Source organism: Astyanax mexicanus, chromosome 6, assembly GCF_023375975.1.
Source record: "Astyanax mexicanus isolate ESR-SI-001 chromosome 6, AstMex3_surface, whole genome shotgun sequence".
In the NCBI taxonomy this organism is placed as follows: domain Eukaryota; kingdom Metazoa; phylum Chordata; class Actinopteri; order Characiformes; family Acestrorhamphidae; genus Astyanax; species Astyanax mexicanus.
The window spans coordinates 42,960,412-42,982,452 of NC_064413.1; the positions used below are offsets into that span (position 1 = coordinate 42,960,412).

Here is a 22,041-nt window from a genome sequence, read left to right on the forward strand (position 1 = left end):
TGCAACCATATGTTTTAAGGAAAAATTCTGCCGACTACAGCTGGCTGTATTATACCATATATTTAACAGTAAATCTATCACTAGTTTACCATAATTGTTTATTTTCATTTTTTTACACTGTGACCTGTAACATGCATAACCGTTAAGACACAAAATATGAAGCCCTCCAAACGGGCCCTTGTAACACAGCTAGAATGGATTACATCAGAACTTAACAGATCACCTCCAGCTCCCTCCCCCCTCAGCTGTCCGTCCTTCAGGCAGAACGTATCGACTAGCGCAGCACAGAACCCACTGGCCTCCTCTTTCCCCTAGAATTAATGACACAGCAATTAAGGAGAGGACCACTTAAGTCCTGCTGTGAAGAGAATCACACTGTTGCCATCCACTGCAGCTGCCAAGCGTTCAGCCTGAGAGAGAGAGAGAGAGAGAGAGAGAGAGAGAGAGCATGAAAGAGAGAATTTATATAATCACATTTCATTTACAACACATCATCTAACAGTACACACTGAACTATCATTTTTTAGATCATAAAATAGAACCCTGTGGGACTCCACAAAATGTGATGAACTGTTACCAAAAAAAAAAATCACAATTACAATCTACAAAAGTTTCAAAAGGTCAATGAAATCATTATAAAATCTGCAGAAACGCACACCTGAATATACAGTTCTGACAAAATAAGAGACCACTTAAAAATGGTGAGTTTCTTTGATTTTACTAAATTGAAAACCTCTGGAATATATTAAAGAGGAAGATGGATGATCACAAGCCATCAAACCAAGCTGAACTGCTTAAACTTTTGCACCAGGTGTTTTCCAAAAGCAGCGTGAAAGACTGGTGGAGGAGAACATGCCAAGGTGCATGAAAACTGTGATTAAAAAGCAGGGTTATTCCACCAAATATTGGTTTCTGAACTTTATGAATATGAACTTGTTTTCTTTGCATTATTTGAGGACTGAAATTTTCTGCAAATAAATGCTCTAAGTTACAATTTTTGGGGGGAATTTGAGAGAATGTTGTCTGTAGTTTATAGAATAAAACAACAATGTTCATTTTACTCAAACATATACCTATAAATAGAAAAATCAGAGAAACTGATTCAGAAACTGATTTTTTTCCAGAGCTGTAGATGTTTAACTTATAAAACAAGTAGAATTTAAAGCAAAAAATCAAGTATGTAACAAACTTCCTTATCAAACATCAAACAGCAACTTGTCTAAAATGCTTTATTTAATTCAGCTTTTAAACCCATGCATGATTATTCTAATATTGACCCTGACTAATATAGATTAGTTATGGTTACAGTTCAGTCCATTTTGTGGAGTCCCACAGGGTTCTATTTTAGGACCTATAAAACTCATGTTAGTTATGAGAGTAATGCAGTTTGCATTCATGAGGGTGACGAAGTGAAGTGTTGGCTTACATACAGGGTTTACAGAGCTTAAAAATACCCGTATAAATCTGCACCTGCAAGAAGCAGTGTGGCTTTGCTGTTTGGTGAAGGAAGATCCATGAGGTAATGTTCTTTGACACAGAGGGGAAACAGAGGACAGGAAGGTTTTAATTAAGAGGAGGCTGAGCGGAGCTTAACCAGAGCCCATCTCCAGGCCTTTTACCTCTACTACACACATCAGACCACCGCCAAAACATTTACATACACTTACAGGACATACCGTATATTCCGGGTAAAACAGTTTTGAAGAGCCATGAGAGAGATCTTGAGATTTTAAAAGAATCTGTCTAATGGTGACTAACTCTATTGTTTAGCACCTCATTTAAAAAATAGATGTTGGTGAGCAAAGGGGTGAATTGCAGCCATAAAGAGAGATAACTTGTCAGTAATTCAATAACTATAAAAGAGGTCAACTAGGTAGTAAACAAAAGAGCCACATATGATGATCTGAACACTTTAGATCTCACAGCAATAAAAAATAAAAAACGATCTAATAATAAACAAATGCCTTATTATTTGTTGGGTCTTTTGATAAAAAAAAAATAAGAAGGCAAATATAAAAAATTCAGTCCAAAACCAGGGATTCTTCAGATTTACCCTCCATTTCTAATGTTCAGGGGATCAAATGCCCATATGATCATAATGTCTGTAGAATCAGTTTAGATATTTGAAATAAATTGTTTTAAAATCGACACAAGTTTAAATCTGGCTCAGATATTTTTGTATGATAGTTAATATTCAAAAATAAATACTAACAGTCAAATAAAATATTTTAAATATAGCAAATAGATTTAAAATAATAATAAACACAAACAAAAATGTATTTTAGTTTTATTTAGTAGTTAATTACATGAAATTATATACAACAAGTAATTATTTACAATACTTTTTAAATGTTTAAACAAAACAAGTAATTAAATACAAACATCATGTTTATGTCTTACCTATAGTTCTGTTCATCATCTAAGGCACATCATTTACAGAAATCCAGCTTAGAAACATTTAATATATGCAGCAGTAGAATTGATGCAAATGCAACAAATGTTTTGATTTTTTATTATATAAAAAAAAAGATTTCAAACATTTGAACCATAGTGCGTGTGCACGATGTGGCACCATTTAATGAAATTAATACACTAAATTACAAGTTGCCATCATCAAGTAAGTAGATTGAAAATTAAAACAGAACGAACTGAAACTGGTAAGGCACTGCTGAAGCACTGACCAGTCGTTAGTATTGAAAAAGCTGATCACTTGCTGGAAGGGCAGAGACGGAGAGTGATGGATGGCAAAGTGTTCTGGCTTAATGCCTCTCCTAACTCAGTTACAGATTGGAACGAGTCAGCCAAGGGAACTCCTAAAACAGACAGACAGACAGACATAAAATCAGACAGACAAACATACAGAGAGAGACAGAGAGGCAACCCACAAACAAAAAATAAGAAAGAGAAAAGCAGAATGAGAGAAGAATTATATTTTTATTTCTATTTGCTAAAAGAATACTGTACAGAAGCTGCATGTTACTTGGTGCCCTTGAACCTCTGATGTCTTTGTAATTCTTTCATAATGCCAAACTAATATACAGAAATAAAACTTTCAGAAAAAAAAACAAATAAAAGAAAATCATCCTCTCTGATGCACATTTCCCCTACAGTTTGAAATGCAACAGACACAGTACACACGGCATGTAGAGTCTATTCATCTGCATATAGCTGTTGCCAGCACAGATTGAGGGTGTTCAGCAGTCAATATGACACCCAATCCTTCAGCTTGTGTTTGCCAGAACAGGCTCAGCTTAACACAGCAGGTCATTACTCTCAATAATGGGTCCACAAATAGCAAGGTCAGTGGGGTCAGAAGTGTTTATACATGCATGTATGTGTGTATCTACTCTTCTGCAGTGTGATTAACACTATTTACACTTAGAAAAGACCTGTAATGATATAACAGAGAGAGAGAGAGAGAGAGAGAGAGAGTTTCTGGTGTTGATAAAATGATAACTAGTCCACAGCATGGATTCTAGGAGGAGAAAAGGTGAAACACATTGACTTACCAAGAGCAACCTATTACACTGATGAAATATTTGTGCCCAAATATTTGTGGACACTCCAATTGTATGCATGTATTAGCTACTTTAGGTCTACCCACAGTTATAGAACACATTTAAAGTTGGCTGTGAAGTTAATCCGAAATGTGCCACTCAGCACTGTCCTCCCAGATATGGGACCTAATCCTCTAAACGTGTGGAACCACAGTTATAGTTAGTTGGAACAAAGCCTGTGCTGTGGTGTGTGGCCAGCTAGCCAATCTAGGCTATGTAAAGCTAGATGGAGTCCAAATACAACAGAGGAGGCTTGCTGTCACTCCAATATCAGTCATTATGATTCCCCTTTCTCTGACACAAGCTTCAACCCTTTAACAGGCCAGGATTTTTGTCAATTGTCTGCCTGACATCACACCCCTAAATCTTGAGGATTTCAATTCAAGCATTACATAAAAACCTTTTATGTTTGATAAGGAACGTTACTGAAATCATAATTGTAATTGTAAAAGAAAGTAGAGAAAAATAGTCAAGTAAATCTGCAATTCTCAAAAAACAATATAAAATCATAATTTTACTCTTTCCTGAAATTCATTTCAAAATTAATATTTTTCTCAATACAAATCAAACAGTTCATGTCCTCCAAACCTTTAGTCTTGTTCTGTTTGTCTAGGTTTTACGCCTATTTTCAAACATGCAGAATTTGGCTTGATTCCTGTTACTGATCTGGAGTTATTAAGTGGAGTCCAAGTGTCCTGTAGAAGATTTCAAAGTCCTCAATTTAGAATATAAAAAAAAAAAAGTTATTTTACTGCAGAAAAAAGTTTATTATTATTATTATTTTTTTTTTAATTCCCTACACTTGTAGCCCGTATACAGGACAAGGCATGCTAATAAGTTAATTAGCAACATTTACCATCATAATTGCCGCTGTAAGGTTAGTTAGTTTAGGCTAAACATAAAAAAGCTTTATTTCAGCCTTCTGGCCTTCCGACACAAGTCCCTCAACTTAATCCTGTATGAAGTATTTATGAAATTATCTTCTAAAGTATCATATGTTGTAATGCAATATGTAATATGTAGGCTATGATGTATTGATGATTGATTGTACATGTGTTCTAATACTGTACGGCTTCTATCTTGACCAGGTCTCTGATCTCTCTGGGACTTCCTCATAAAATAAAGTTAATAAAAAAAGCATCAGTTCAAAAAAGGGAGTTTCTGGTATGTTCATCACACAATTAAACGTGCCCTTTGATGAACAGATGATTATCAGACCAGCTAGATCAATGTTAATCAGCTTCCTTCCCTTTATTCACAGCAATTTAACACCTGGAAAGATTCATGTTGTCAGATTCGTGGTTTAACATTCATTGAATGATATTTAAAACTGTCATTTTAATTTGTGGGAATTGTAACCATATACCATAGTAATATTTGGACTTAACCCTTAACCCTTTTCCCATTAATTACTAAATAGAAGTTACGTGAAGTTTATGTGTATGCTGGTTGCAGCCGGTTACCTGTTGCTTACGATCAGAGGCCGGGTCTATCAGCACATTGAGCAGGCTTGGGTTGTCTGTGTCTCTCAAGCTTTGCTGTAGAGCACTGCGAAGTTCCTCCGCTGTCCGTACCAAATACCCACGGCCTCCGAACGCAGACATCACCTGCTCATACCGTGCCTCTGGGAGAAGAGTAACTGGAGGGGCTCTGAAACACAAACACATATTTTTTATGAGGGAAAAGGGAACTGTGAGATGTGCAGAGAATCCATGACACATCATTATCAGATGAATGTTCCTTTGGTCCACAACCAGGAATAAACCTGGAGCTTTGGAAGACTCACATAGTGGTCATGTCTCCCATCTTCTCCATCTCCTTCCATGTAGCTGCATCCACTCCACTATAGATTCCATTATTGTTGATGACGATGATGATGACTGGTAGTTTATATCTGTTTAAAAAAGGTGCAGATTTGCAGATGAATCACTTTTATTCTAAGTCAATTTGATTTGTTTCTGCACACACTGTAACATAATTTGTAAATTATGACAAAAACTGAAAATGAAGCTATGTGGCTTGTGTGAGTGATGATACATAAGTATGCACCTAAAATCCCTTATTAAGGACAATAAACACTTCTTGAACAGAATGCATAACTACAGGACTTTCAATACTAACTCAGCCATGGTAAAAAGAAAAAAAGCATTTTTATAATCGGGTTACCTGCACATGGTTTCAACCTCCATGCCAGAGAAGCCAAAAGCGCTGTCTCCCTCCACACACACCACTCTTTTGCCTGTCTGCTGAGCTTTCTCCAGTACTGCAGCTGCAACAGCAAAACCTGGTCCCACTCCCATAGTGCCAAATGTTCCAGCATCCAATCTGAAAACAACTGCTTTTTAGTTTTAAGTTTAAAGCTCCACTGTACTGTTTTTAATACGTATGATTTAAGATTCTATGGTGCCATGTTATAATTAATAAGCAGAACTACTCATTACTGTACTTAAGTACTAAAATGTTGTATCTGTATCTACTGGAGTCTTATTAATACTTCACTGCTCTACATAAGTACTAAAATTATGTATCTGTATCTACTGGAGTATTATTTATACTTGACTGCAGTACGTAAGTACTAAAATGCTGTATTTGTTTCTGCTGGAGTCTTATTAATACTTCACTGCTGTACTTAAGTAATAAAATGCTGTATCTGTATCTACTGGAGTATTATTTATACTTCACTGCTGTACTTAAGTGCTAAAATGCTGTATCTAGTGGAGTATTATTGTTTCCTTCCACTTTTACGTCACGTCATATTTTTGATAAGTTTAATACTTTTATTCTGATACATTTTTTATGTGCTGCATCGTAATTTGTTACACTTATAAAAATGTTAGGAATCATTCCAAACCCACATTATCACTAAAGCCAGAGCAGTAGATGTTCTGCAGTGTCACCGGGTTCGATGAAGCTCCTCATTATTGAGCAAATTAAGCAATCAAAGAGCCTTTATAAGAAGATTGTGAGGCTCCCGTTCTGCTATGATATTTAAACCTTTGACTGTTTTCTGTAATAACTACAAACACAATACTTGCACTTTCAATACTTTTCAGAATAAATGTTGAATACTTTAGTACTTCCACTTATGTGTGGAGCTTAAAGATCACTTTACATTTTTGATAGAGTCTCTAGTGCTCTATACATGTCTGCATGTTACAGAACTCAAAAAGCAGAAAGAATACCTGTGGCGGGGGTAGCGGTTGAGCAGCATGGTGCGTCCTATGTCCATCGTGTTGGCTCCTTCGCTCACAATGATGCAGTCTTTGGGCAAAAGCTCAGCAATGTGGTGGAATGCAGTGTAGTAGTTCATTGGCAGAGCAGTACTAAGTGCAAGAGCCTATAAATGAGAGGAAAAGTAATACTGATGTTGATTAAAGTTGTACAGATAAAAATACAATAGGCAACATTTGATCAGACACTTACCTTTGATATCTGAGCATTAGAAGCCATCTTTTCTCTCAGCGTCACCCACCACTCAGTGTCTGATGGGTATCTCCACCTGTCTGACCTCAAACTTTCAACCAGCTAGAATTCAGAAGAAGGAAGTATTACTTACAAAAACGAAGTCAATTATTAAAACACATTATAATCTGAACACAAATTCTGTGTCTGTATATTGATTGTATAAAAATAAAAATAATAGGTAGGTCTGTCATGATAATTAGGATGTCGACTTATTATACATTTTATGGACATGACCTAAATCATTCTTGAAAAGCTCAATATAACTAATTATTTTATTTTAGCAAAAAGATCCCATTAACAAGAATAAGCCAGCTTATCATTCTTAAAAAGTCTCAATATAACTTATTATTTTATTCTTAGCAAGAAGAACCCACTAACAAGAATAAGCCTGTAGGCTGACAATGTTTAAAAAAACAGGGATTTCATTTTATGTTTTACATATTTAGGACATTTAAACAACAAACATAAAAACATAAAACATAAAAAAACATATATTCCAATTGCAATGTCAGAATTTTAAGAATAAAAAAATAATTGCTCTATTAAAAGTGTGTAAATTAATAATTATGCTATCAATATATTAGTGCCAAACAACGTTAAATATTTATAATTGTGACAGGATTAATAATAGGCATCACAAATGATAGGGTACACAGTGAATGGAAACGAAAGACAATAATCACTGCTGTGTCGTCAATACCTGGCCCACCACAGCCCTCACATCACCCAGCAGTGCGGCTGCTGCTCTGACGTTATTACTCAACTCCTCCGCACACAAATCCACCTGCACACAGGGTCATGCATTTTATGCAATTGCAAAAAACTCAGCTTATCAGAGTCAGACAGAACAGAGGCACACATATCTCACATTATCCTGTTCAACCTATAAGACTGAGTAAGGAACATTTAGGCGACGTTCACATTACGAGCCACATTGCTCAAATCTGTTTTTTTGCTCCGATCAGATTTGGCTATCTTGACGGTTCACATTTACAAAAGTTAGTGACCTGTATCTGTGTGTAATGTGAACAAATTCGTCCCTGAAACGCCTAACTCACATGCGCACACTGGTACGTGTAATTAAATGTCATCTTCTTCACCAACAACAAAAAACACATATTTGTGAGACGACTCATAGCTTTATTAAAGTGAAACGGATGCGTTAGCAGCTCATATGTGGAGTCTCTTTTACTCGAGTGGAGAGGTGCTCAGGTCGAGAAGGTGAAAAAAGGCCAGGCGGTTTGCTTTTGCTGTTTTTGCAGTTATAGATGCACAACTGCACCAAGAGATGTGTGGGTACGAGAGAGAAGCACGTAGTGCAAGCATGCGTAAAATAAAAAAGATGCATGAATTCTGATTTGATTGTCATGTGGCATGTCCATGGATTGGAGAGGTATCCTATTTAGGACCATATATGGAAGTGGCACAGAACTAATTTGAAAAAATCGTATTTGGCTCGTTTACACAGCCATGAAAAAATCAGATCTGAGCCACATTGAGCAAAAAATCAGATTTGAGTCACTTCAGCCTGGTAATGTGAACATACTATAAATGATTTCATTAACAGAAAGTGGCATGTAACAGTTGTAACAGCATGCGCAACAAAGGTCAAATTTTCTGTTACTCTAAATAGTTAGGTAAGCAAAATGTGACCTGATTTCCAAAAAAGAAAAAAAAAAAGAACTAAACTTTTTTTCATATTTCATTTAAACACCTGCTATCTGATAGCTTTCTCTTGCCTTTAGCCTACCTGAATAACTTTCACATGAGGGCTGAATCTGGGAGGGAAGCCAAAGTGCAGGATCCAGTTGAGTCTGGCCCCCAGCAGCACCACCACATCTGCCTGCAGCAGAGCTCTGAAGACAAATTAACAGTTTTAGAGGTTGTAAGCATGTAGAATCTTATCTCAATATAATCTAAGTTGTTTTCAATTCACTATGAACTGTGGAGCTAATATAATGGACAACGAGAGTTTTAATTGTGTACTGTACTATATACTGTATATATAATGTACTGTATACAATAATTTTGCCTTACACATTACTTAAGCACAGTAATAACATCATGGCATGGTTAAAGATTAATAGAGTAATAGGCAGACAAATAAATAAATTAATAAATAAATACAGATTTAGAGCCACATCACCACACACTCCTACTTACTTTGATCTGGCAGCAGATACACAGTTAGGATGGTCATCAGGAAGGACTCCTTTCCCCATCGGAGTCGGTAGAAAGGGCAGTCCACTCAGTTCAACCAGCTCTTTAATCTCCTTCTCTGCTCGGCCATACGCTGCACCTATGCCAGAGAAAATACACTGTTCACACACACGCATTAAAACTTAACACACACACACACCACAAACTATGGGTGGTACATATATAGTGAGGTGTAGGAACTTTATCAAGAATATACAGTTTTTGGCAACTATGAGAATAAAATTGTTTTAATGAAGTATGAGAAAATATTTTTCTATCTATTCACAATTAAACAGATACGTTCCTTTAGCATTTTGCTAACACAAATGATTTGTCCAATACAAGTCAAATATTGTCTAGTGCATCCCTATGTGGCTGCGAAGTTGTGCCATATCTGTAACTCCACCTTAATCTATGATGAACAGAAAATATTTTTTACTCTATTACCTGGAATCAGAAGACACAGCTAAGGAGCCTCTGATTGGCTGCTTTCTACACTGCCTTCTCCTTCCTAAGCCAAGTCTTGTACTCATTTTCAAACTCCTAATCCATGTAAAGTGATCAAAAGCAGCAGACCCCTAATTTTAAGCATGGATTTACTCTCTAACACAACCAGCACACCCAGCAAGTTTTTACTTTTAATTTACTTTTATTACATCTTCAGTTTCTATTGATTTGGCCATGATGTGGAAAAGTCGACTAGTCTGAATTAGAGATCAGTAACTCTGTGGATACGATTACTAATCTTCCTGAGCACTAATTGTCCCTATAGTTTAAGAAGATCTCTTAGTAGTACGACTGTCACAGAACTGGCCTGAGAGCTTATAATAGGAGCTCCCGTTAGAAAAGGCTAAACATATTTTTTGTTACCTTTCCCAATGATGATTAGTGGTTTCTGGGCCTGTTTAAGTACTCGAACAGCCACATAGATCTCTGTGCTGCTAGCCAAGCTTACTGGAGGAGGGGGGCAGCAGCATACAAACCTGCAATAATCATACAGAAACAGAAAAACATCATCTTAAATTAGTTAAAAATGAAGGAAATGCACTAAAAAACGACTTCAGAACTGTGATGCGTTTTTAAGATGATGCTGGATCCCATGATCATTATAAATTGAACACATTCTAAATAAAAAAAACAATGGTGAACATGAGAATCTTTGTTAATGGCCTGCAATGTATCCAGCAACAAGTGATAGGCACTTAGACATAGCCTGGCGTACTACACCCCCTAGTGGAAAAAAAGTGCTTCACAAAAAAATGCTTTAGGAAATGAAAAATGGATAAATACCAACAGCATGCTTCTACCACTCTTTCATTTTAAGTGTGATCAAGTGCAGAACAGTTTGACATGAAAAAAAATGGACATTTAGCAAATCGTGCCAGAACAAAACTAAAAACCGTGATCCATATCTCCACAGGGGGTTGACTGCCTTACCTGACACTGTCCCGGTCCACTCTGGCATTCACCATGTCTCCAGAGATGTCTATGTAGCATGCTCCTGGACGACCATAAATACTGCTCCTTATGGCCTGGTGAAATGTTTAGTGAAAAAATGTAAAAACTGAAGGTAGGAAATATATGATCATTCAAACAAAAAACAGAAGCTACAGGTCACAGATAACTATGCCTTATAAAAGGCACATAAAGAAAATTTTATGTCACCTTCTCAACTACAGCTGGGATCATGGCCAGACTGCTCGGACGAGCAGAAAACTTGCTGTAAAGGCGACAGGCTTCTACCTAGTTGAGAAAAGAGAAAAACAGTTCACTTTTGCTGAGACTCAATCAATCTACAGGGTTGGTAGTAGGTGTGCACTTTACAAAACAAACCTGAGGGAACTCCTGAAATGCTCCAGTGGTCTCCTGATTCTGATCAGAGGAGCCTCCGATTACTATCACAGGCCTGCCATTAGAGAAGGACACACTGTGTCATTAATGTAAAGCTTACACTGTCTAGACTAGAATCATCTTTATCAATACTCTGATTTAATATGTTTTTACATCATACATACACTCTAAGAAATATAAGTACAGATTTGTACTTAAAAGAGTACAAAGCTTGTCGCTGGGGCTGTACCTTATATTGAGGCACAAAAAAGTACCTTTCAGTGAAAGTCCTTTTTTGTACCCATGGTTTTTGTGGCAGTAAAGATCATAAAGATTATAAACGTTATCATCAACTAAATATGGCTCAAAAACTTGATGATACAAAATTGTCTGGCTTTCAAATAAAAAATGTGCTATTTAACTATATATTGTTCATTAGTACAGTGATGCAGAATACTGAATGTACCCTTTGGCTGGTTAAATGGTACAAATTTGTACTTATTGCTGTTAGAAATGACTTTGTACTTCAGAGGGAACAAATCTGACCCCGTAAAGACCAATATTGTACCTTTGAGGGTACAATTATAAAGAGTGTACCTTCGAGTACAAAAAAGTACTCATATCGTACCTCTGTTTTTTAGAGTGTATCATGATTTTGTGTATGCATGTTTAATGTAAGCAGATCTGTATTACCAGCAATTCTCATTGGCATTGGCCATTCCACCAAGTGCATGGATCAGTCCAGGTCCAGACACAACCAGACACACTGCTGGACTGTGACAGAAAAATACATGAGATACATAATGAAGACTTACACACAAAAGATATGAAATATGATTTAAAGAAAACACTTACCGCCCTGTCAAATATCCAATGGCAGAAGCAGCATAACAGGCCTGTTGGATAAAACAGTAAGAGTGACGAGCAGAATTGTGACCTTGATTAATTTTACATAGTTAACAGTTTAAAACACCGTAAGCTGAGGTGGTCTTACTGCTTGTTCATTGCGCATGCCCACATACTTGATACCAGCAGCTTGAGCAGCCATGGCCACCTCAATGATGGGCACACCGACAATGCCAAACATGTACTCCACATTCTGCACAAAAACAGAGTATTATAAATAGCTGTGAACAACACTCAATAAGAGACTATGTGTAGCTGACAGAGTCCCAGGAAAAAAGTTGACACACCTTTTTTTAAAAATGCTTTTCTTTATTCGATACATTTTCTACATTGTAGATTAAATGAGAAATGACTGAAATAACAAAAAAGACGCAGAGCTTTCAGACCTCAATAAATACAAAGAAAACAAGTTTATATTCATACATTTTTAAGAGTTCAGGAATCAATATTTGGTGGAATAACCCTGGTTTTCAATCACATATTTCGTGCATGTTCTCCTCCGCCAGTCTTACACACTTCTTTTGGATACATTTATGCCACACCTGGTGTAAAAATTCAAGCAGTTCAGCTTGGTTTGATTAGCTTTGATCATCCATCTTCCTTTTGATTATATTTCAGAGGTTTTTACATTTCGTAAATCAAAGAAACTCATCATTATAAAGTGATCTCTTATTTTGTTCATAGCTGTATAATTTAGTTTTCTTGGCATGGGATCACTGTATTATCAGCATTGGACAGCAGAGGGTGCAGTTACCTCACTGTAAATAAGTGCATATGCCAGTTATAAGGTATTTTGCAGTTTGGTTGTGCGGTTTTGGGAATTGTGTTAAGTATTTTGAAAAAAAAAAAAAAAAACAGAATAGTTTACAGAACTGTTTTATAGCAATTGGGAAAAACTGTAATAGACTAAAATATTGTTTATCGCAATAATATCAAACACATTTATTATTATTATTATTATTAATACTACTACTACTATAGGTAGTGTTTACTATTTTACCACTCCACAACAGCAGTAGTTGGTCTTTGGAGAATACTAAGAACTAGGGGTGGGCAATATTATATCGTATACAATATATCGTGACACAGAAATATCATGATATTAAAAATCCATATCATGATAATAGGGCTACTCTGTTTTAAAAGTAGTCTATTATTTAATGTGAAGCTTTAGGTGTATTTTTTGTATAATTGTTTTAGTTTGCAGTTAATATGCATGCACTAAATATTCTGCGATATTATTTGCTACATTATATTATTTTATGCTATATTATTTATTTTTCCACATTATGATTATACTGTTATACTATTATACTATATTCCTGATGTGATTAATTATTTTAGTTTTCCTAGTACAAGTACATCGTTATCGCAAAAATACCCTGAAATATCGTGATATTATTTTAGAGCCATATCGCCCATCCCTACTCAGAATACATACTGTAGTGTTTAGCTACTGTATTGAACACATGTATCAGCAGACGAAAGGGTTATACTGTACTTGAATAAAACAGAGGTTAAAACAGGAGCTATCTGATGGAGATTATCCAGATTAGTTAACTAGTTAAATAGGTTAGTTTAGTTATCTAGGTTAGTATAAGCAGTGTAACAGTGTAACTAGATAAATGTAAGAGTAAATAGAAAAACTTGAACCTGAGCACTGTGGCAAAGGTCACTCTCCTCCCTCCAACCTTTGAGTTACACTTTATCCACTAAAGATCAGTACATATTCATTAGCCCGCTAGACACGTCATATAAACTAAAAGTTTAATGTTTTATTACTATATTTCCAGATGTTTTAGCTAGCTGAGCTGCATTAATGTCCAGAACCAATCTCAGATATTCCTGACAGACAAACCACGGGTAACTTAAATCCGTTCTTGCCTAAGCTAAGCTAAGCTAAGCTAAATAGCTAGCTAGCTTTCTGCTAAACTAAACAGTCGTCTAAAGTACTTTAGGATAAACTAACTCCAGAATTATTGCACTAACCTGAGACTTCAGCGCCTCAGCGATAACCTGAGCTCCTGTTAATTCTTCCATCTTGCTCCTTACTGTAAGAAAAGCCGTCTTTCTCCAAAAACACGAGCCGCTCTGTAGCGCACAGTGAATGCGCCGCTTTTACAAACTTAACGGTAAAACAGTGAGAGCGGGTTCACACCAATACTCACTACTACCCTGCTCCCTACACCCTAGATAGTTAGCTAGTGCATGTTCACTTTACATCACTAAAATAACCTAAACTCATCTCAAATACGAATTAAGAGACCACTTCAGTTTCTGAATCAGTTCCTCTGATTTTGCTATTCATGGGTTTATGTCTGAGTAAAATGAACATTATTGTTTTATTCTATAAACTTCAGAAAATATTTCTCCCAAATTCCAAATACAAATACTAACATTTATAGCATTTATTGGCAGAAAATGAGAAATGACTGAAATAACAAAAAAGATGCAGAGCTTTTAGACCTCAAATAATGCAAAGAAAACAAGTTCATATTCATAAAGTTTTAAGAGTTCAGGAATCAATATTTGGTGGAATAACCCTGGTTCTCAATCACAGATTTCATGCATGTTCTCCTCCACCAGTCTTACACACTTCTTTTGGATACATTTATGCCACACCTGGTGTAAAAATTCAAGCAGTTCAGCTTGGTTTGATTAGCTTTGATCATCCATCTTCCTTTTGATTATATTTCAGAGGTTTTTACATTTCGTAAATCAAAGAAACTCATCATTATAAAGTGATCTCTTATTTTGTTCATAGCTGTATAATTTAGTTTTCTTGGCATGGGATCACTGTATTATCAGCATTGGACAGCAGAGGGTGCAGTTACATCACTGTAAATAAATGCATATTCCAGTTAACTCTCAATTAAATTCAGTGCTTCTCAAAATTTCATGTCTAGGGTCTGAAGATCTTTACAGTATTACACACTACAGTTTGCAAGATGGCCTGGTTTGCTAGGATGTCTCTTCCTGCTGATCCTTTAAAAATGAATTGTTAATTGCTTAATGTGAACAATTCATTTTTTAATATTACATCTCTAAATACTATTATTCTTTACAAACAACTAGCTAAACGAAATTGTCTAATTTGTCAGATGTACACATGCATTCCTGTGTGATTTTAAGAAGCCATACTACCTCTTCTGGACCTGTTCCAAGAAACTGACCTCAATTAATCTCAGTCGGATGACGTCTGTTCCTTATTTTGCTGCTGAGGTTGAGAAATGCTCCCACTTTTAGGACATCATCCTCTAAGCTTCAGTCCATGACCTTCTTGCTCGTACTCCGAATGGAAATCTTTGCACGTCAGAGATTTGGACTAGAACAGGCATGATGTTGTTTTAGCAACACTTTATTGGATGTTTAATATGATTTACACTCTCAGGTCTTTTCTTTTCCAGGCTTAGATTAACTAAAGTCAAGGTCTGAATCATACTCATGTGATTCTTACAGTGAAAAGGCTTTTTGGCCTTGGACTGGGAGTTGCATGTCAAAACCTGTAGTGTGAGGTGTACTAGAAGCTCTGTCTGGTATCTTCTTTAGAAGTGACAAAATTAGTTTTAAAGCTGGGGATCCTGCAGACGTTGGGAGACTTGTCCTCAGCTGATCCTCGTCTTCTGTTTTCCTGTCATCTTCATGTCTGTGCAGGTGCAGAGCCGCTGGAATGTCCTATTCTGACTCTTCCATCCTGTCCCATGCGGTCTTCTGCTCCCAGCCCCGATGACCCTCCCTGCTTACAGCAGACAACCCAGCTTCTGCCTTATTCTGCTTCACTGCCAATTATGTCTCTCACTCTCATTCCCTCCCTCTCTCAGTTCCAGATGAGTTGGGCGTATCAGTGTGGCTATTAGCACATTGCATGTTAAGCATGGAAAACTCAGGCTGCCCCATAAATCTTCTAGTTCTGCACAGAAGGTCCCATCTGGTGGACATTTGTCCAAGAGCAGCAAAGCTTTTCACTGGGATGAAATCTTACGGAAATCCATTGTGGCCTCATTAAAGATGAAGAACAATATTTTTTCGTGCTAGCTTGTGCCATTTGGCCATTGGACAGTCAGCAACTGTCATGGTAATGATGTGGCTTCTGCGGTTAGAAAACTGCACAAGGGAGAAATTGTCTATGCATAGAAATTTGATCTTTCAAGTTCAACCAGACCATTCATACCAACCAAAGGAAATAAAAGGGGGTCCTGAAATCATATCAGGTTTTTATCTCATCAAATAAATACAGATGTTCAGGTGAGTGACAAAAACTTGAATGCATGATCTCACATAGTACGCAGAAAGAACACATACACACATGCATATAAACAGACAAACACAATTAAAAAATATGATGAGTTTATTTGATTTTACCTAATTGAAAACCTCTGGAATATAATCCATGATCATAAGCCATCAAACCAAGCTGAACTGCTTGAATTTTTGCACCAGGAGTGGCATAAAGTTATCCAAAAGCAGTGTGTAAGACTGGTGGAGGAGAACATGGCAAGATGCATGAAAACTGTGATTAAAAACCAGGGTTATTCCACCAAATACTGATTTCTGGACTTTATGAATATGAACTTGTTTTCTTTGCATTATTTGAGGTTTGAAAGCAGTTGTGAGGTTTGAAAGCATCTTTTTTGCTATTTTTGCCATTTCTCAATTTCTGCAAAAAAATGCTCCAAATGAGAATATTTTTATTCGGAATTTGAGAGAAATGTTTGTAGTTTATAGAATGAAACAACAATGTTAATTTTCCTCAAATATATACCTATAAATATCAAAATCAGAGAAACTGAAGTGGTCTCTTTTTTCAGAGTTGTATACACTTAACTTACACTATACACTTTAGTTAAACTACAAATATACAACAATTCACTGTTGAATGATTTTTAGATTATCTTCATACCCATCCACCATAAATGTGTCTCTTGTGCCTACAGCACATGCCAATTATCACCGTGCATTGTCCTGTAGCCTATACTCTCATTGCGAGAAAAAGAATGTGTGTGTGTGTGTGTTAGCCTAAGTACAGGACGTGTTGAGGACTCTCACATGCGGTAGGCCTGATCCTCCAGCTCTTTTTCCACTGGCACGGGGACATCACTCTGAGCTACTGCCGATCACTCGCAGCTCACAGTTTCCACAAATATTTGAGCCAATGCATTAAAAAAAATCCCAATCCCTTCTACTCGATCTGTGTCTATGAGAGCGGAATGCAGCACTATTGCGAGATACTGGGAGCAAAAAGCACTCAGTATCTCAGCGGGAGTTTATTAAACTATTAACTGTGCTTTCTTTCTATCTTTTGTCCTCTCTGCCCCTCCCTCTCTCATTCGCCCACACACTTTATCACTGTTTAGCCCATTCTTTCCTTCTTCTCCCTGTACTCCTGATCTAATAACACTGCTTGTCAATTGAGTATGGCTATTTTAGAGGCCTTGGCTTGTGTCCTGTCTATTTAAAGGGAATGGAATTTTAATGCTGGTTAATAAAACATGTGCTTGTTACATAATGAATTAGCCAATAAGTAAACTTTAACTTATGCTGAGTCTAGTAAAATTTGAAAGCTGCAATGACTTAAGCAATAATGACTTATGCTGAGTCAGTAGAACGTGCAGTCAATTCAAACTGATTGGTTTCTTAAATCAGATTTTTAGGCATTTATGGTTCAAATGATTTAATTTGTATTTGCCAGCATATCCACTTTGGTTTTCTTCATAGTGTGTGAACATGCAGACTGGGGGAGGGTAACAATCTGGACATATTTATTACATTACATTACATTACATTACATTACATTTGGCAGACGCTTTTGTCCAAAGCGACTTACAATAGTGAAGTACAAAGTAATAGGAATTAAGATAAACCATTTTTAGATAGGGCTTAAAGGAGGTCGAAGGGAAATAATGGGATAGAGAAGTGAAGGAGGGGAAGAAGGAAATGAGGTTAGAAGTAGTTAGTGTGTTAGAGGTGTTAGGAGAGTAAGTGCTCTCCTAACACCTCTAACACACTAACTACTTCTAACCTCATTTCCTTCTTCCCCTCCTTCACTTCTCTATCCCTTTATTTATGATTAAAGAGATATTGATGTCACCAAAAAATATATAACTGCAATATATTTCACATCAGCATTTGCCACATCAAAAACATGAAAAAGAAAAAACATATATCATTAGTTTAAACACTAATGTGCATCTAGTATTGTGTTCCATGACTTTTGTCATGTTCCTTTAAAGCCAAAGAGCACTGCTTTAACCTGTGAGTTATGTGTGTGGGGCCTCCTAATTTTAATGTGAAAGTGAATTCTGCCAGTCACTATCATTACCATCCACTGCACTGTCCACTGTGGGTGGTAATGCCTTCAGTTATTAAATCAGCACTTCCAAACAGTGGGGTCAGCAGATGCTGAGGTGCATAGTGGACAGAGGTCAGCATCCTTTGCTACAGACCTCCAAACTTTATGTGACCTTCAGATTAGCTCAGGAATAGTGCATGGAGAGCTTCATAAAATGGATTTGCATGGCCATGCAGTTTCATCCAAGCCTTACATCACAATGAAAAGTGCCAGATGCAGGGGTGTAAAGCACCCTGAAGCGATTAATCATGCTAATCCATCTGGCAATCTGATGAACGAGTCTGAGATTAGCAGTTGCCAGAGGAATGGTACTAGTCTAACTGCTAAGTGTTTGGTGCAAGTTTAGTGATTGTGCATGAGTGCACAAAGCAGGGTCCATAAAGACACGGATGATGAGTTTGGTGTCCTGAACTCAACCCGATAGAACACCTTTGTAGCGGAGACTGTGAGCTAGACCTTACAATTGCGCTACTGGTAGAATGGTCAAAAATTTCCATAAACACAGTCTTAAACCTTGTGGAAAGCCTTCCATAGGAGCTGAAGCTGTTATAGGGTGTTAAAGGGTGGGCTGACATCACATTAAACTTCATGGATTAAGAATGATAGCATATAAGCACCATAGATTAGTATTAAGCCCCTCCCCAGCATTGAGCTATAGAGCAGCGATACTCAATCAGAGTTATCTGGCATTCTGGTGCTCCATCCAGAACTTTTGGGATGAGTTGGGGAGCATTTTTTCCTTTGGACTGCAGGAAATCTGTTGTGCTTAAATTGGATACACTGAAAATCGGATTTGAGCTGCCTGTCGGCACTTCATTATGTTCTTTGCAAGATCCAGATTCAAGGTCATTTTCATTCACTAAGCACTACTGTAAGTCAAAGAATTGCAGAATAGCTAAATTGTACCAATAAAAAAAATATACAGAAAACGTTTTTCAAATGGTGTCAGTGTTTGTTTTTCATTTCTATTCATCTTTCATAAAGACATGGTGATAAAACTGGTAAATTCCTGCTTGTGGACTTCTTTAGTGCAACTTTCACACGACTTTCCATCTTCCATGTTCTGTTTCAGAGACTTTCTCCTCTTTCCTCTGGTGGGTTCATGTTTTAAGTACCATTTTCAGTGTGTCACGATAAGTAGAATTAATGTACTGTACTGCTGTTAACAGAAAGATAAATAAAAGCTGTCCACTTAACCTTTCTACATTAAACCACCCTGCTTGGGAACATTCCTTGCTTGACACTTACAGTATGTATTAAATATTTTGCCACTTCCCATTCTGTATAGTTAACCCTGACCCAGTAAACCCTGTGCTGCTTCTGCTGGAAAAAAGGGGGATTTTTGGACAGTTTAGAGCCTGAGAGGGCCTCACTCTGCAGCCATGACTCATCACATCATCCGCAACTTGTTTGGCCTTTGGCTTATGTTTTCCGCTCAACTGGGACCTTCACTGATAGGTCATACATGGCTTTCATCCAGGAGTTCTAGTTTAGATTCCCACTCATGCACTTACTTCTTTTTTTCTGCATGTGGTCTGTGTGTGGGAATGACCCAATAAACAATGAGAGGCAGTATATTACAGTGATCTTAGTCATTACAGTGGTGTTGGCCATTACTCAAAAATATGATCGAATATCTTTTCCAATGGTTATTTTAGCAATTCCATACAGATATCCCTTTTGGTTTTAGGAAGAACCCGATTATCTTACCCACTCACCAGGATTCCCATCATGACTTGCAATGCTCCTGATACTCTGAGGGTAAGGATAAGTGTGTGCCTACCAGTGTTGGGCACGTTAATTTGAAAAAGTAATTAGTTATAGTCACTAGTTACTTCTCCAAAAAAGAGTTACTAACGGAAATACTCCACTATAAAAGTAACTAGTTACCAATAAAAGTAACTATTGCGTTACTTTTGTTATTCGACCTGTAAAAAAAAAATTAACAAAAGAAAATAATTTATGTAATTACTATTATTATTAGAAAAAATAACAAACGAAAATAAACCCAAAATGTTGACAAAAATATAATCTAACAGAAACGAAAAACTTCACACGACTGGAAAAAAACAAATATGTGTCTGGGGATGAAATTAAACAAACCAAACCACATGTATATATAACCAAAACAAAAAAATCGACAAAACCAACAATCTAATGACCGTTAAAATGGTATTAATAGCAGTAAATAACAGTAATAACAGTTTAACAGCCGGGTCAAACAGCTTCACCAAGGAGGAAACGAGAAAACAGTAGCCCTGGAGCAGCTAAAGAGAGCTTAACGTCCTTAAAACGGAACTTAGCCTGTCCACGTCTAAAAAGAATACAACAATTCTCTCATTAACCTCTACAAATTCTACAAATATCTATTAATTAAAAAAACAAAAGAGAGTAATATTCCTACCTGGAGTAAAGCCGTGGAACAGTGAAATGGCGACGAATAGAAGAGATAAAACAACAGAGATGCGCAGCAGAAACCGAATGAAGGCCTCAGACCCCAGCACAACACTACCACGCAATTACTGAATTGATTAGAGCACGTCCCTTGTGACTCACACGCACACTTTCGCCTTTGTCTGTATGCGCGAAATGAAAAAAAAAGTTCATTCAGCTGCTAAAGTAACGTGCTGTAACGGGGTGTCGGAAATGGTAACAGTGTTATAGTTACAATCAGAGTAATTAGTTAGATCTCTCATTACTGAAAAAGGTAATGGCGTTAGTAACGCTGTTTATTTTAACGCCGTTACTCCCATCACTGGTGCCTACTGTAATACGTGAAATCAGCCACCCACTCTTTTAGTACTGCTGCATTCAGCATGACCTGAGATTCAAACTGGTGATCCTCAAGCCACAGTGTCAGTGTGTTATTTTGCTGAGCCACTCATAGCGCTTTTTCACCCCAAAAAAATCTGTTTCTTAAACCAGTTCCGTTTAGGCTTATAAGAACCATGGTGCTTTTCAGTGAATCAGCCCATGTTTTCACCAGTTTTAGTGGAAACATAAAAACGTCACATCATACGTCATCAACAGAGGGTGTTGCACAGCGTCAGAGCTTTTGTACGAACAGACACGCCCACAGATGCCGTCACAGTTTGCGCTGAAGAACCTAGAATTCTTCTATTCCCACTGCAAAGGATTGTTTCTGGTTCTGCAACTTTATTTTGTTGGTGGAAACGCGGTGAACCGGTTCAAAATTAGGTTCGCTAACCAGAACGGTGCTGGTTCTACATCAGTGGAAAAGCATTATCAGAGCTTCCTGATCCGTTTGTTTCTTAGGCCGAATCTCTCTACAACCAATGTCGACTCAATCAAACATGATGTCACCCTTTGGTGACATCAGAGCTGCAATGATAAGTTGATTCCAAATTTTAGTGTCAACTAATCGTTAATTTGTTACTGTAGTGCTGGTGATAGAAATGCATTGGATGAGGGGTAATAGGCTCACTCACACAGTTTAAACTCAACTTGGTCTTTGTCTCTAAAAGTGCCCAAACACAACAGGTTACATATTACACATTAAATATCAGTACTTTCAATATTCAAACATCTTCTGGGCATTTAAATCCCATGTTTAGCTGTTTTTTTTTTTTCATTTTAAACCGAAGGAGCGCATGGCAGAAATACTTGCTGACAACTAATTTACTGCAGCTAATTTAGTGTTTCTGGTCACTTGCCCCCTGCTCTTTTTAAAGGATTTGATGGTTTAGCACAGCCACTGAACCTTTGAAAATGCTT

The 22,041-nt window shown here is 37.0% G+C and overlaps 1 protein-coding gene across 1 annotated transcript; it reads right to left on the reverse strand.

Moving 5' to 3' along the window:
- Positions 1-2,275: 2,275 nt before the first annotated feature.
- On the reverse strand, positions 2,276-14,083 carry hacl1 (2-hydroxyacyl-CoA lyase 1). The gene is made up of 17 exons (XM_049480620.1): positions 13,947-14,083; positions 12,046-12,150; positions 11,907-11,947; positions 11,745-11,825; positions 11,055-11,127; positions 10,887-10,964; positions 10,659-10,753; positions 10,092-10,204; positions 9,186-9,321; positions 8,773-8,878; positions 7,723-7,806; positions 6,981-7,082; positions 6,740-6,894; positions 5,724-5,882; positions 5,344-5,451; positions 5,021-5,207; positions 2,276-2,813 (listed from the first exon to the last, which is right to left on the reverse strand). Exons 1-17 carry the CDS (start codon positions 13,995-13,997, stop codon positions 2,781-2,783), a joined length of 1,707 nt encoding a protein of 568 aa, XP_049336577.1. The 5' UTR covers positions 13,998-14,083; the 3' UTR covers positions 2,276-2,780.
- Between the last annotated feature and the right edge of the window lie 7,958 nt (positions 14,084-22,041).